This window comes from Urocampus carinirostris, chromosome 2 (assembly GCF_059441175.1).
Source record: "Urocampus carinirostris isolate Australia breed hairy pipefish chromosome 2, RoL_Ucar_1.0, whole genome shotgun sequence".
Taxonomy (NCBI): Eukaryota; Metazoa; Chordata; class Actinopteri; order Syngnathiformes; family Syngnathidae; genus Urocampus; species Urocampus carinirostris.
This window is the reverse complement of record NC_142350.1, coordinates 47,094,696-47,110,060: the sequence shown is the minus strand read 5'-3', so window position 1 is coordinate 47,110,060 and position 15,365 is coordinate 47,094,696. Positions and strand designations below refer to the sequence as shown.

At 38.9% G+C, this 15,365-nt stretch overlaps 2 protein-coding genes across 2 annotated transcripts in view; both read left to right on the top strand.

The window, feature by feature from the left end:
• The window catches only part of atp1a3b (ATPase Na+/K+ transporting subunit alpha 3b), a 36,242-nt gene extending 35,500 nt beyond the window's left edge, over positions 1 to 742 (top strand). Inside the window, exon 22 of the mRNA XM_088326786.1 lies at positions 544 to 742. Coding sequence (XP_088182912.1) covers positions 544 to 572 — 29 coding nt within the window. The 3' untranslated portion in view covers positions 573 to 742. The remainder of the gene's footprint in view (positions 1 to 543) is intronic.
• A 3,642-nt stretch (positions 743 to 4,384) lies between these two features.
• On the top strand, positions 4,385 to 9,548 carry LOC148372170 (uncharacterized). Its single transcript, XM_088327996.1, has 2 exons — positions 4,385 to 5,212; positions 8,327 to 9,548. The coding sequence occupies exons 1-2, from the start codon at positions 4,765 to 4,767 to the stop codon at positions 9,526 to 9,528; spliced, it is 1,650 nt and encodes a 549-aa protein (XP_088184122.1). The 5' UTR covers positions 4,385 to 4,764; the 3' UTR covers positions 9,529 to 9,548.
• The last annotated feature ends 5,817 nt before the right edge of the window (positions 9,549 to 15,365 follow it).

Below are 15,365 nucleotides of genomic sequence, written 5' to 3'. Positions count from 1 at the left end.
AACACATAACATAACAAATCTCTAAAATAAATACATTACAAAAATATACAGTTGCAAATACATATTTTACATGGTTACACATATTTACGAAGAAAGACGGTACACCGAAAGAGTTTTCAAAGCTTTAATAATAATAATATAACTTTCATCCCAAACCGTGCCTTTGAAAGGTACCAACACGCTAGTAGGATTACATTCGCAATGTATCAAACATACCTGTGAAAAAAATTCACCCCGCAAATGTGTAATTCACGGCAATGTATTTAGTGTTAATAAATTTGTTCAAATCAAAATTCACGGCAAATCGTCTTGAACTTCCTTCTTACAACTATCGTCATCAAGGGTATTGGAACGTACCTTAGCTTTACAGAAAACATATGCTAAAACGTAGAGATTGCAGTCTTTCTTGGCACACATATTCAACTGGTCTTAATCTTACCTTTTAAATTCCTGGGCCGCTGGTGGCCGTTGTGCATTTTTCCATGCGTTTGCAAAGAACTAATCAAAATTGTGTGTGCTCTGTCCTTGTTTCCTCTCCCGCAGGTTGGGTGGAGAAGGAGACATATTATTGATCGTTGGAGCATCTTGTTGCTTATTCCTCCCCTCCCAAATCTTTCCTCTCCCTCGTCATTTTCCCCCAATCACTTTGCCCCCTCCCCTGCCCGTCAAGACAAAAAAAACATCAACGCTTTGAAGCAATTTTCATCCCGACTGCCCCAAAGATTCAAAATAGCAAAAGCACCTTTACAACTTTAGACATTCACTCCCCCCATGCCTCCCGATTGTCCCCCTGCCCTCACTGCCCCCTCCCATATGATAGTCTTTGCATGTGTTCTTTCACTGCTGTGTACATAAACCAGTATAATGATGATTATAATATCTACCAAACGGCAGCTGCATATTGTCTTATGTAGAAAACAAGGAGCCAGCTTGGCTGAGAAAGGGCCCCCTAACCCCCTCCTTTCCATGCCGCCTCAATTTCCCCCCCCCCCCCCCCCCCCCCCCCTCCTCCGCCTCACACGCACACAAATTGCCATCACACTGACTGACTCCCACATGCGCCACAGTGTTGTTGTTGTTTTTATTTTTGAAATATGTCAGGTAGGGGGACTGATTTACTGATTTTCTGTTTTTTAATTATTGTTACTAAGGGGTGAGGAGGCACACCAATGCATCTCTCAGCCCCCTTCACCTCTTGCCTCCCCCTTCCTGCCGTTTGTCTCTCGTTTTGTGTACACTGTGTGACGGCATTGTTCTTGTTATATGAACCCCCTTCCCCTCACCCATCCCCTTACATCAACAATCTTTCTGTGTGCTCTAGGAAATAAATATAATTCTATACTGAATTTAAAATGGCACCCATACAATAAAAGATGGGAAATGTTGAAGAAAAAAAAAAACAAGACAACTTTTTCCTGTTCTTTTGGTCCATTCCGTTTCAAAAAGGACGCTGCTGGTAATGATGATGATAATGAAGATAACGCTTATTTGTGAGAATAATGGTTCTGGTCCGCATGTGCGTGCGTGTTTCTCAGGCTGGTTGCTTTAAGGTCAATGTCTGAGATAGTTGGAAAGAATCACAAAAAAAAGTCCACTGGAGAGGAAGAACATATGTGTCAAAGAATTGAAAGCAACACCAATAAAACATCTAGAAACATTTAATACAACCTCATGTTGACTCCGCCTCTTTCTTATTTATTTCTGTTTTAATTCTTCTGGGTGAACCCCAAAATGGCATATTTCTTCCACAACACAGTAAAATAGCCAGTGTGAAATTAAGCTTCAATAAATTATTTGAATAAATAATCCGATCTGTCAAGTCTGGAGGCCTAGTTGGGGACACAGAGGTGTTGGTTATGGCAGCACAAGAACAGGCCAGGATCAACCAGGGTAGATTAGAAAACTTGGCCAGGGGGCGATCCTGGAGAAAGATCCATTATCCCTTATATATCATACAAAATATTCTTGCAGAAATCTACATGTTATCTTTTTTATATTTGTTTCTTCAAATTGGGTTTGAAACGCTCATAATTAGAGAAAGATCATATATTAGGTCCCTGTTTTTAGGGACCTAATTTGATAATTAGTTTTGTAGTGTTTCTGTGGTTGTATTGTTTTCAGTATTTTTGTAGTGTACCTGCACTAGATATTTGAGTATTTTTGTATTCATACTGTAGTTTTATTTTTAGGATATTTTTGTAGTATTTCCGAAGTAGTATATTGTAGTACAGTATTTCTGTAGTATTTTTGAAGTATTTCTATGTCAGATTTTTTTGTACTCTATCATAGTATTACAGTAGTTGTATTTTTGTTGTATTTCTGTCGTAATATTTCTGCAGTAGTATTTTTGTTACATAGACTTTCAGAATGCACTATGCACAAATCAGTGAAGTAGAAAAACTGTGAGAAGTAAACTGCCATATAGCATCAGGGGCGTGGCTTTGGAATGGATTCAAAGGCTTTTGACTAGGAGGAAGGATTTTTGTGAAAATGGGAGAGTTGTCACATGAATACTTGGACATCTGTTGTGGAGTACCACAGGGTTCTATCCTGGGTCCAAAGTTTTTGTGGTATTTTTCTTATTTCTGTAAAATGTTTTAATATTACTGTAGTATTTTTGAAGTTTGTCTTTAGTATTTTGTAATGATTCTATAGTAGTTTTGTGGTACATCAGTAGTATTTTTAGTATAAATTTCGTTGTATTTCTGTCCTAATATTTCTGTATTTTTGTATTATAGTTCTTTTGTAATGATTTTTGGTAGTACTACTGTAGAATTATTTTCAAGGTATTTCCATATTGGTATTTCTTTAGTATTTTTGTATTTGTATTTTTGTAATATTACTTTGGTCGTATTTTTGTAGTTTTTCTGTTGTTATAATTCTGTAGCAGTATTGTAAGTATTCTTTAAGTATTTTTATTTCAGAATAAAAGCAGAATAATATTGGATCCCTGTTTTTTAATGACCAAATCTGATACCTAGTTTTATAGTATTTCTTTCGTAGTATTTTTGTTGTAGTCACAAAGGGACAATGGGGATAAAGTTGGCTCAAAAATCATTAGTAGTACTTTATTTACTATTATATATATTGTCATTATATTTGATCATTTTCGTTAGGCGGGCTGGACGAAAAAAAGTTTGATAGGTCAGGCCGTATGTGGTCCGCAGGCTGTAGTTTGCTCACCCCTGTACTATAGGAGCATTTGCAAGCAGTATGGCATACAAGTACCAAAATCCCGGTACAGAAAATCGCTGAGAACAACCGGGTCAACATCCTGTGGGACTTGAGCTTCCAGACTGACCGGAAACTGGAGAAGTACCAAGGATTGAAAGAGCACCTAGATGAGATGTGGAAGCGTGGTCCTGGTGGTAGTAGGGGCACTCTTGCCAGTAACCCCCAAACTGGAAGAGTGGCTCCAACAGATTCCAGGAATAACATCTGAAACCTCAGTCCAGAAGTGCACAGTCCAGGGAACAGTTAAGATACTTAAACTCCCAGGCTTCTGGTAGAAGACCAGAGTCTGAGGATGACACATACTCCTTTTAGAGAACGGGCTTTTTCGGCTTGACCCAATCTAAACCATTATTTTTCGACTCTTAGGATTCTTTTATTGAGAAAAAGCGGTGCAAAAGATGGATGGATGAAATATTACCAATAATAATGAAACCTGCGCCAATCAATTTGGAAAATAACGCTACTATATTCTAATACATTTTGTTTCAATATACATTACAGTGAAGTTGGATCTAATTTAAACGTGAAAATTGTTTATGCAAAGCAAACAACGCATAGGGGACACTACTCATATTGCTCAGTCACTAGGGTCTTCAAGAGAACAATAGAGATGGAGGAAGAGAGCATGAGATCGAAGAATAGAGGACACACAGAGAAAGAAAGGGACACATGGAAAGATGGAAAAATAGGTGAGACGGAGTGACTAGGGAGGCAGAAAAATAGAGACAATGAAAGAGGGGATGGGAGAGAGAAAATGGAAGGATAAAGTGATGAAGAAAGGAAAGAAACTGAGGGGGAGAGGGAAAAATAGAGAGGATGAAAGAGAATTGGAAAAAGAAGGAAAGGGAGACAGAGAGGAAGGTAAAAAGACGGATAGAGAGAGGGAGTGAAATACACAGGAAGAAAAAGACAAAGAGGGAGGAAAAAATAGAGAAAGAAAGAAGGAAAGCGAAAGACTGACGAGAAGAGAAAGACAGAGAAAAGGTGGAAGGAAGAAAGAGGGACCATGTGAGGGAGGGGAATACATAAAGAAAGGGGAAAAAGAGAGAGAAAGAAACAGAAAGAAAGGGGAGAGGGCGTGTTTCGAAGAGAGCCGGCTTGAGGAAGATAAAAAGACGGATAGAAAGAGAGAGTGAAATACACAGGAAGAAAGGTCAAAGAGAGAAAAAAGAACCAAAAAAGAGAAAGATACAAGGAAAGAGAAAGACTGACAAGAGGAGAGAATGACAGGGGAAAGGTGGGAGGGAGAAAGAGGGACAACATGAGGGAGAGGAATACAGAAAGAACGGAGAGAAATAGGGAAAAACACAAAAAAGGAGAGGGCGCGTTTCGAAAAGAGCCGGCTAGTTGGTAACATCCAAGAGCCAGTTTATGCTACCGTGTACTTCGTGAACGACTCATTACAACGCCACTTCCTTAATACCACCAAAGAAGAAGCTGTAGTAAATACCTTTGCGAGTGTTTTTAGCTAGATTTGGTCTCAATAAGTAGCAACAAAATCCTAACCTACTGATCACCGCGTCTTCCGGAATGCCACCGAAGAAAAATCGTCTCGGACGCCTAACAAAGAAAGCAGCCAAAGCTCGGGAGACGCGGGCAGCACTCAGTCCTGAAAAGTTAGCAGCCTTGCGGCTACAAGCTAGTCAGCGCCAATCCCAAAGGAGAGCCGCCGAATCAGAAGAACAGCGAGCGGAACGACTAGCCAAAAGCGCCGCCGCCTTTCGTAAGCGTCGAGCCTCTCAAAGTTGGAGCATCGCCAGGGAACAACGCAAAACTGCAGGCGACACACTTGACACTTGTTTCGCTCCGGGCTGCCGCAACAAACGGGGAAGGAAGAAAAGGTTGGTCTTCTACACGCTACCAAAAGAACAACCGAGGCGAAGGAAATGGATAGCAGTCATTAAAAGGGCAGATTCCAATAAGGGCGATTGGAAACTGCCACTAGGAGCTCGCCTGTGTAGCGCTCACTTCATATCAGGTGAGTCAATCAAAACATCACAAGATATCTGCTAAAGAAGCAGAACTGAAAACAAAATGACTTAAGGGTTAACACTTCAAACTACATGTCGTTATTATTGTATGGTTTTAAAAGACCTGGTCCGTTGGATGATTGTGTATGTTCTTGGGAATTCAATCTCAAAATCTACCGTTTACCAAATTGTTCGAATTAGTTATCTGACTCCATTGACCAAACACAACCTACATTCACCCAACATTTTATGCGCGCTCGTTTCTTGAAGGAAAAGATGAACAAGAAAGCCGACATTTTCACACGGGGCAGATTTAATTTTATTAACAATTGAAGTAAGTGAACTCCATCGAACACGGCCGAATTAGTGTCGTTGGAGTCTTTGGGAAGCCTTCTCTTCAAGTCCTCTGGCTTCTCCTCTCGGCCCACGTCTTTCCGCAAGATGGTGTGACGGCTCCTCCTATGGGCGTGCCAATGAAGCCCAACCAACGTGAGCTCCACCACCTCGCCGCGATGTCTGGAAAACTCAAAACGGAGGAGAGCGTTTCTCATAACAATGCCTGCCGTCCTCGTCATCGGGGCCTTTCTGCGTCGTCTGATGTGCTGACTATCTTATCAGCCTCAAGTCCCATTCCCGCCATTCCTGTAAACAATATTTTCTACCGGGGTGCCCTGAACTTTCACTGCTCATTGAACTCAAGCCTACTCTGTGAAAATCTTCATTGCACTCAATAAATGTAACTTGTATTCAAAATCCTTTACAGTCAAATGTATAAAATCCTTCAATGTTAACAAAAGAATAGTCTTTAGGTCAATGTTCTCCAACTCAATGGACTCCATCTTGCTGAACCAAGGATCCGGGTGAGCTTTGGCCAAATGGGGTCTTCCACAAAAACAGGTGTCAGGTGTTCTGCATTCATACAGCACTTTTCAAGTCAATGAAGGGCCGCGCTTTACAATATGATTCACACTTTCTCTTTTACACACACTAACCGATAGCAGCATCAGCCATGCAAGGCAACTACCTGCTCATCGGGGGCATTGGGGATTCAGTGTCTTGCCCAAAGACACTTCGACATATAACTCTGAGGAGCCGGGATCGGAACCTGTGACCTCTTGATCCCAAGATGACATTCACAATTATGATTGTATTTGTAGATGCTTGGGATTGAACCCAGGACTTCATACATGCAAAGCATGCGCATGAGCGACATCCCCAGGCCATGTTTATTTGTAAATATGCCCAACAGACTACAGATAAATGTACAATGGATACCAAGATTTATTTTTTACACTCAACCAAAGACGTAACTGTGTTTTGTATCTTATTTAAACTTTGAACGTTTGTGCACTAAGCAAGTTTAATGTCAGGCAACTCAGAATATCTTAAAATATTCTGAATTCAGACTATTCAGTGAAACAACAAACTATATAATAACAAGAATGAACTGTACATTTGTTATGAAAAACATAGGAAACATAATATTTACAGATGTAAGAAATCGTACACAAATGTATTACATCTAACTATGACTACCTACACAACGATTTTGTTATTTTAAATTTTTTATCTGGGATACGGAGGAATTTGAATCATATCCTGTTGGTCTATTTTACATATTAAACGGCACTGTTACTAGTGCACAACGAGACACTAGACATTCAGAATGCACTACGCAAATCAGTGAAGTAGAAAGACTGTGAGAAGTAAACCGCCATTTAGCATCAGTGGCGAGGGTTCTAAAGTTTTTTTAATTTACATTTTAACGATATTTTAATATTTCAAAACTATTAAAATTAGTCATATTTGCAGACGACGCTAACATTTTCAAAATGGCGCTTAGAAAAAAAATCATCTGTTCGTAAAGGGGCAGTGTTCTATACTTGTCCACTAGATGTCGCTGTCATGTGTAGTGCAACGAAAATGAGTCCAAGAAAGAGTAAGGAGACTGAAAGAGAGCAAAAAGCACCTCTTTTCTTCCCCTATTATGTAGCCTTTCTCAAAGAAAGACAAAGAGAAGAGAAAAAATATATATTTTTAAAAGAAATAAAAACTAGGGAAGAGGAAAAAAATGGTAAAAACAAGCAAGAGAGAAAAGAATGGAATTAAAGAGAAACGGGACAAAAAATAAGAAAAAAAATACAAAAATTGTTCCCACTCAATTTGCATGGTGTGTTGAGTTGGTTCAGGTGTAAAACTGCATTCATTTGACTGTTACAATAAACCAGATTATGCATTCAATGACAAAAATGAAAATCAATTGCTGTTTAACAGGAGATAATGAGCTAATGTTTTCTGAATGTCCGTTGCAACAGAACATTGAAATAACAAATAAGGATATTTTAAATACTACTTATGTGTAACATGGTATTTACATTATAGATACAAACGCTGCACTATTTATGGAAGAGATAGGTTCGATCGTCCGTAAGTTGAATTTGTTCCTAAGTTGCTTCAGTGCTATATTCTGTATGTTTAAGGTATATGTATGTTTTCGGTTTATATAAGTAACCTGTATTGTTTTGTACTGAAAAATAAACATTTAATAAAATTATATGCTCTATAAAGATAAAGTTAGTTTAACTTACTTTCGGAAGATAAGCTGCAAGAGTTAGGCGACTTCCTCCTCCGTTGTAAAAAGTGGCCCTGAAATAAGCGTTCTGACCATTTTCTCAAACGCATCAAGCTTTCTTATTTCACTTTAATTTCAAAAGAAACGTCTCGCCTCTTCTTTACACTTAACACCAACCATATTGAATAGATGCACACGATATTAAACAATAAATATGTCAAAGTTCTTAGTACGCCGGAGATACAGTGTAGAATAATTACACACGAACTAGGACAATGAAGCGGATTTCTTCTTCGGGGTGGATGCTGGGTGACCTCTCATAGCGCCACACGCCAGGAGCGGCGGAAAGATATACTACAGTAATGTCTTGTACTCGGAAAAACGTGCACACAATACAAAATCGGGGGCACCCCTGCTGTAAAGTGAAAAGATCTTAAGGCGGGGAAGCTTAATCCCTTGGGTCTACTGTATTATATAGTGTGGCCAGTTCATTGTGCAGGACACTCAATAATAATGTCCTTTTTTTCCTTCTTACAAATGAATCCTCCAGGTCGCAAGAGCAACAATCCCGATTCACCAGATTACATACCGTCCATCTTTAAGAACGTGGCATCGGTTGAGAGGAAAAAAAGGAACTCGAACCAACAACAACACGTAACGAGCCAAAAACGAGGATCAAAATCGGTTTCGGGTCAAGAATCTCCGGTTCTTTTTCCTACACCGAGCACCGCCGACGATCCAGGAATGACGGCAAGCGATAACGTGCTAATAAAAGTGGAGGACGTTTGCGAAACGTCTGCCGCCTTCCTGGAACGCGAACGGCTGATTTTGCAAACGGAGAACGCTTTATCCAAGGACAAACTCAACAACGTCCCTTTCGATGAACTAGGCTTGAAAGACCAGGACCAGAAAGTGGATTTCCTTACCGGCGTCCCCACGTATTCTTTACTGATCCTCATTTTCGACGGGATCCGGAACTTCCTGAAAACCGCGCCCCAGTTAAGTCCTTTCCAGCAGTTTTTGATGACATTGATGAAGTTAAGGATCGATTGTTCTTTTGAATTTTTAGCTTTCTTCTTCAACGCGAGCCCCGCGGCGGTTTTCGAAAGGTTTATACACTGCATCGACGTCCTGTATTGTAAAATCGTTCCGTCCCTAATCGTATGGCCGGACAAAAGTACCCGCGGGTTAGGTTTACCGCACGCGCTTCGAAACGAGCGATTTTGCAAAACCGTCTGCATCGTCGATTGCTTGGAGGTCTCGATGGAGGAGCCCAGCGATCCGTTCGCGAGAGAAAGGTGTTACTCCTCGGAAGAATCGCGATATTCGCAAAAATACTTGGTGGCCGTTTGTACTCAAGGCAGCGTGGTATTTATTTCAAACGGCTGGGGAGGGAAAACGAGTGTAGAACACGTAATGGAAAATAGCGGATTCCTATCCAAGTTGGCGCCCGGCGACTTGGTGTTAGCGGGCAGCGGCTTTGGTAACGCCGACTCGGAAATTGCGGTTTTCACTCGTGGCGAAAACGGATTAGAGCCGCTGGATTTGGAAGATATAAACGCGCTGATGTGTTTGAAAGTTTACGTTGAAAAGGTCATGGGCACGCTGAGAAAAAAGCACGCCATGCTGCGAAGTGTCGTGCCAGGCGGACTCATCGATATACAATGCATAACCGATGTCACGTATTTGGATAAAATTGTCAAAGTCTGCTGCGCTTTGGCCAATATGACCGAGCCCCAAATGTTGTTTTAATAAATTAGCTTATCAAAGAACCAGACTGCTTTTTCTTGTCATTGTCACGTGAAAAAACAACCTATCTGCAAAATTAAGCGTTCATACGGGTGCTTGAAATCCTCAAAAATGCTTGGATTTTAATGTTGTGATTTCAAGGATTGAAGCGTGCTTTAATTTTAGGTCATGTCACGTCATGTTTATTTGTATAGCCCTTAATCACAAAGAGTGAAAAATTGGAATTGCAAAATTATTCATCATTGAAATAATACTTTGTAGCGCCACCTTTTGCTGCGATTACAGCTGCAAGCCGCTTCGGGTATGTCTCTATCAGTTTTGCACATCAGAAACTGATTATTTTTGCCCATTCCTCTTTGCAAAACAGCTCGAGCTTGAGGTTGCAAAGAAAGTGTTTGTGAAGAGCAGTTTTCAGTTCTTTCCACAGATTCTCAAATGGATTGAGGTCTGGACTTTGACTCGGCCATTCTAACACATTGATATGTTTTTTGGTGAACCATTCCATTGTAGCTTTTGCTTTATGTTTTGGATCGTTGTCTAGTTGATGCTGCCACCACCATGTTTGACTGTGGGGATGGTGTGTTGAGGGTGATGAGTTGTGCTGCTTTTACGCCAAACATAACATCTTGCATTGTTGCCTAAAAGTTCGATTTTGGTCTCATCTGACCAGAGCACCAGTGTTCCCTCTAAGCCGCGCCCGTGCGCAATTGTGCACTGCTTGCACATTCTCAGCGCACAAGAAAATCTAGCCAGCGCACAAAAATGAGGGCTCAAAATTACTCATTAAGAAGCGACTTAAGTCAAATTTACAGTGCATGAAGGTAAAAATACACGGGTTCCCCTGACGTTGTGTCCTAAATGCGGTACATTTTGAAGTCAATGTCGAACGAAGTTGAAAAGTAAAGTCAGTAGAGTTTGCAGAGAACCGGCTCTTTCGGCTGGGCTCACTAAAAGGAACCGGCTCTTCAGGTTGTTTTTGCTTCTTTAATCCCAACATGACCAAATATTATGTAAAATGATGCACAAAATGACTTAAAGGAAGGGGGAATAGAACAAAAAAAAAATACCAAAATAAAAAAGTAGTGAAAAGCTGAGAAAAAAAGAACAAAAAGGAAGAGAAAAGAAGAAGAAAAAATTTAGAAAAAACCCAGAAAAGAAAGAAATGTAGGAAAAAGTAACAGCTCTGAAAAAATAAACACAATGTGTGTGATTTTTTTAAAAGTAATTTAAAAAAGGTGAAAAAAAAACACGGAAAAAAGAAGAAAAAGTTTGTGTTGCATTCAAATAATTTCCAATTATATCAAGTGAATCTTGTTGCCAACATTGTACTTACACTAAAAAATGTGATTAAGTACAGTTCTGTATCTTACAATCGACTAAATAAGCCCCCAAAAATGTTAATATTATGTGACAAATTATATCAGGAAATAAAAAGAAATGGATATATTGTGAAAGAATTGTAAGAACAAACGACGTTTGTAGGCCGTAAAACCTTTGCAATAGTACATGAGTCAATTCATTCAAAAGAGAAAAATTATTTTGCATTGCCGGAAACTCCGCAAAATGTAACTTGATGTCAAGTTTTGGACATGTTTGATAATTAATTATCTTGCCACACTTGGGATTATGGTTGCTCACTGTTGTTTCAAGCGTTGCTCACCGACTTTGTGTGAACGCTCAGACCCGTGGAAAATTACAGGGAACATTGCAGAGCACCTTCTTCCACATGTTTGGTGGCTTGTTGCAAACTTCAAACGACACTTTTTATGGATATCCTTAAGAAATGGCGTTCTTCTTGCCACTCTTCCATAAAGGCCAGATGTTTGCAGTATACGACTGATTGTTGTCCAATTCTCCCACCTCAGGTGTAGACCTCTGCAGTTCATCCAGAGTGATCATGGGCTTCTTGGCTGCATCTCTGATCAGTTTTCTCCTTGTATGAGCTGAAGGTCTAGGGGGACGGCCCGATCTTGATAGATTTGCAGTGGTCTGATACTTCTTCCATTTCAATATTATTGCTTGCACAGTGCTCTTTGGGTTGTTTAAAATCCAGCTTTAAACCTCTCCACATCAGTAGCTCAGACCTGCCTGGTGTGTTCCTTGTTCTTCATGATGCTCTCTGCGCTTTAGACAGACCTCTGAGACTATCACAGTGCAGGTGCATTTATACAGAGACTTGATTACACACAGGTGGATTCCATTTATCATCGCTAGTCATTTAGATCAACATTGAATCATTCAGAGATCCTCACTGCACTTCTGGACAGAGTTTGCTGTACTGAAAGAAAAGGGGCTGAATTATTTTTCACACCCACTTTTTCGTTTTTTTGTTTAAAGTTTCAAGTCTTTCCACTTCATGATTATGTCCCACTTACGGTTAATTCTTCTCAAGAAATTACAGTTTTATATCTTTATGTTTCAAGTCTGAAATGTAGCAAAAGGTCACAAAGCTCAATAGTTTCGCAAGCCACTGTATCTTGGAACATGCCTAAAATAAAGGTAAGGTTTCCTTTAAAAGGTAATAGGATGAACTTCCTGCAACTGTTAACATAAGTTTCTCATTACCTTCATTTTACCCAAAACCTATTTGTGGAAAGATTTGTCTCAAAAATATTTACCCACATATTCTGCAGATCCACAAACATATTTGCGATTTACTCGATCTAAAAATCATATGTCTTGATGAATGCACATGGAAGATTTAGGGTTCATACAGGATGCCTAAAAAATGCTTGAATTTTAGTGTGTTTTCAAGGTCAAGAAAATGCTTTAATATTGGGTGAAGTGCATGAAAGTTTTGCCATTTTTCTCAGCAGACCATGCATTACGAAGAAAAATAATAAGAATTAGGTCGCCTTAAAGAGGACGCTGACACGAAAGATGTGATGTGCGTTGTATGGCGTTATCATGTGAAGCGTCATCACCCCCTACTGGTGACTTAGGGAAGGTGCATCAGAACAGGCAAATCATACTGAGATGCCGGGAAGTTGCAGTTTTAATGAAGGATGGCTCAAAATAGCAAAACCCAACCCAGGGTTAAAACTTGGAACAAATCACGCACAGCACGATGCAAAGTGTGCACAAAAGAGACATGCTACACCTAAACAGAGCACTATGAAATGTGAATTAATGCGAGCATTCTGTATCAATTATGGACATTCATCAAGGAATGAATGAATGAAAACTATTTGAACATCAAAATAAAAACAAAAACTCAACAAGAAAACAACGCTACATAATATGTTCGAAAAGGGGCAACAAGAAGCAAATGCTTATATTCCCTACCCCTTCATCTTTCCCACCAAATACACCAATGATATAACAAAAATTGTAATTCTATTAATAATAACAGTTATGATATAAGAATAGCAACAATAACACAAAGTTAACTAGACGCACTATTCCCAGGGTTGGGTAGGGTTACTTTAACTTGATTACTTTCAATTACTTTTGGATTACTCCAATACCAAATATGCTAATAAAAGACAAAAGAAACTAAATATGAATAAAATGAGTAAATTTTGTGCAGGCTTGGGGAGTAACGGAATACATGGAATGGCAAAAATGATGTTGGCAAGCTGTTTGGATTTATTTTCATTTTGTTTCTGTCGCATTTTATGTTCGTTTTGCCGGAGATCAGAGATCAAAGCCAGGAGAGAAAGCTTACCACGTGTTGTGAGTCATAATTTTATTCATATTTAGTTTCTTTTGTCTTTTATTAGCATATTTGGTATTGGAGTAATCCAAAAGTAATTGAAAGTAATCAAGTTAAAGTAACCCTACCCAACCCTGACTATTCCCAATCTCCCGCACCACTCATACCCCACCCTCCTCATCTCTGTTTTCCGCCAGGAATGTTCCTCTGTATCTAAACCTGAACAAGTTAATAGTTGGACATTGTTTGATCTTGTCATGTAAACTGTTCCAAAGTTTTACTCCACACACAGAGACACACATACTTTTCCTGGTGGTTCTCTCCTTCGGGATTATGAATTCACTACAGCCCCTTTAAGTTATAATTTCCCTGTTTCCGAATGAATAATTTATGAAAAAAAATACTAAATCATCTATTTTTAATAATTTGGACTGCAGGAATACAATATTAGTATGGTCTCGATATCCTACCCTGTGTATGGTTCTAATTGCACGTTTTTGGAGGATAAAAAGGGGCTGGAGGGAACTTTTGTAATCATTGCCCCAGACTTCTGCACAGTATGTTAAGTATGGCAGAACTAGAGAACAATATAATAAATACAATGCATTATAGTTTAAAATGAATTTGGCTTTATTAATTATTGAAATGCTTTTAGATACTTTAGTTTGTATATGTCTGATGTGTGTTTTCCAGCTTAATTTATTGTCTATTAAGACCCCTAAAAACGTAATTTCTGATACAGCGTCGATTGCAGCACCATCCATTTTTACTTCTAAATCTCGATTTGCCTTGCGATTACCAAAGAATATTACTTTGGTTTTATTTAAATTTAAAGATAATTTATTTATATCCATCCATACTTTTAGGTTAATTAATTCACGATTAATACAGGTTACCAAATCAATATAGTTATCATTTGAATAGAAAATGTTAGTGTCGTCTGCAAATATTACTATTTTCAATCGTTTTGAAACATTAAAAATATCGTTAATATATAAATTAAATAACTTTGGACCCAGGGTAGAACCCTGTGGTACGGGGGATCATGTAAAAGAAATAAGGTCGCGTTTCCTAGTGGTAAATTGTAATGGGAAGAACTTCATGCAACTGAAAATGTTAGCTACGTGTTACTGTCATTTTAACCCGGAGAGATCCGTCTAAAATATTTACACGTAGTCTTCAGACCCACAAATAATTACTTATTCAATTTACTGAAGAAACGGAAAAAATGACTTTGACAGTCCTTTAAAAAGTGCTTTGATTTGGCCATGAAAATGGTGTCCGAACCCTCAAAATTTGATTTTGTGTGTTTGTCTAAGTCAGTGGTCTCAGACTCAAATGACTTGAGGGCCACTAGAGCTAGGGTCTGGGTGACGTTAGGCCAAATTAGGTTACATATATATATGATTAAATAACCAATATATATGAAAAGTAAAAATGACATTTAATTTTGTCGTCATCTGACTTTAATCTGTGAGAAACGACAGATTAAAATGAAAACTGATTGAAAATTTCCACTTGTGACGGCTGTCATCTTCTTAGAATATTCCCTTGTTTCAATTGCCTCATTTTTATAGTCCAGATCGTCAATTGTTTATGGCCTTGATAATGGAAACTTTATTTCTATTGTTTTCTTGTTTTGCTTCTTCCTTTAGCATCATTCCAAGCCTCGGACCCATCGCGAAACAATACAATATTGGAATCGCCTACTTGCTAAGTCTTTATGAAGTAGCCAGATTCTGACCTGAATGAGGAGAAAGGTATTGTGGGAGGTATTTCAGTTAATATGATGCTGTGATGTAAACCAATAGCACACAGGCATCTTGTAATACGCATGAATATAGCAAAGTTTTGGGGAGTGTGAAATGAATTGTCTTATTGAGATGAAAATGTCCTGAGGGGCTGAAAATACATCTTATGCCACAGAGTAAAATGAAAATACAGGATGTGGAAGGGGGTCTACTGTAATTTGAGTTATTTTGTGTGATCTTGTTCTATGATTCATAGCATTTACGAAGATTAATTTTAAGTGCTCTATTTGTTTGCTTGAAGCCAAAGCTCATTCCTGATTCACATCACTTTTAAAATGAGAAAATTTTAACAAGCCTCCAAACATGTCTACTACACGCCCGCTTTGTGTCGCCCTGATCTCACCCTTCCCCCTTTCTATCTCACTGCAGTGCGA

Bases quoted from the DNA above. Each gene is read 5' to 3' on its own strand.
- LOC148372170 (XM_088327996.1), top strand. From the start codon at position 4,765: ATGCCACCGAAGAAAAATCGTCTCGGACGCCTAACAAAGAAAGCAGCC. The intron at 5,213-8,326 runs GTGAGTCAATCA...TGAATCCTCCAG, and splicing joins TAGCGCTCACTTCATATCAG to GTCGCAAGAGCAACAATCCC.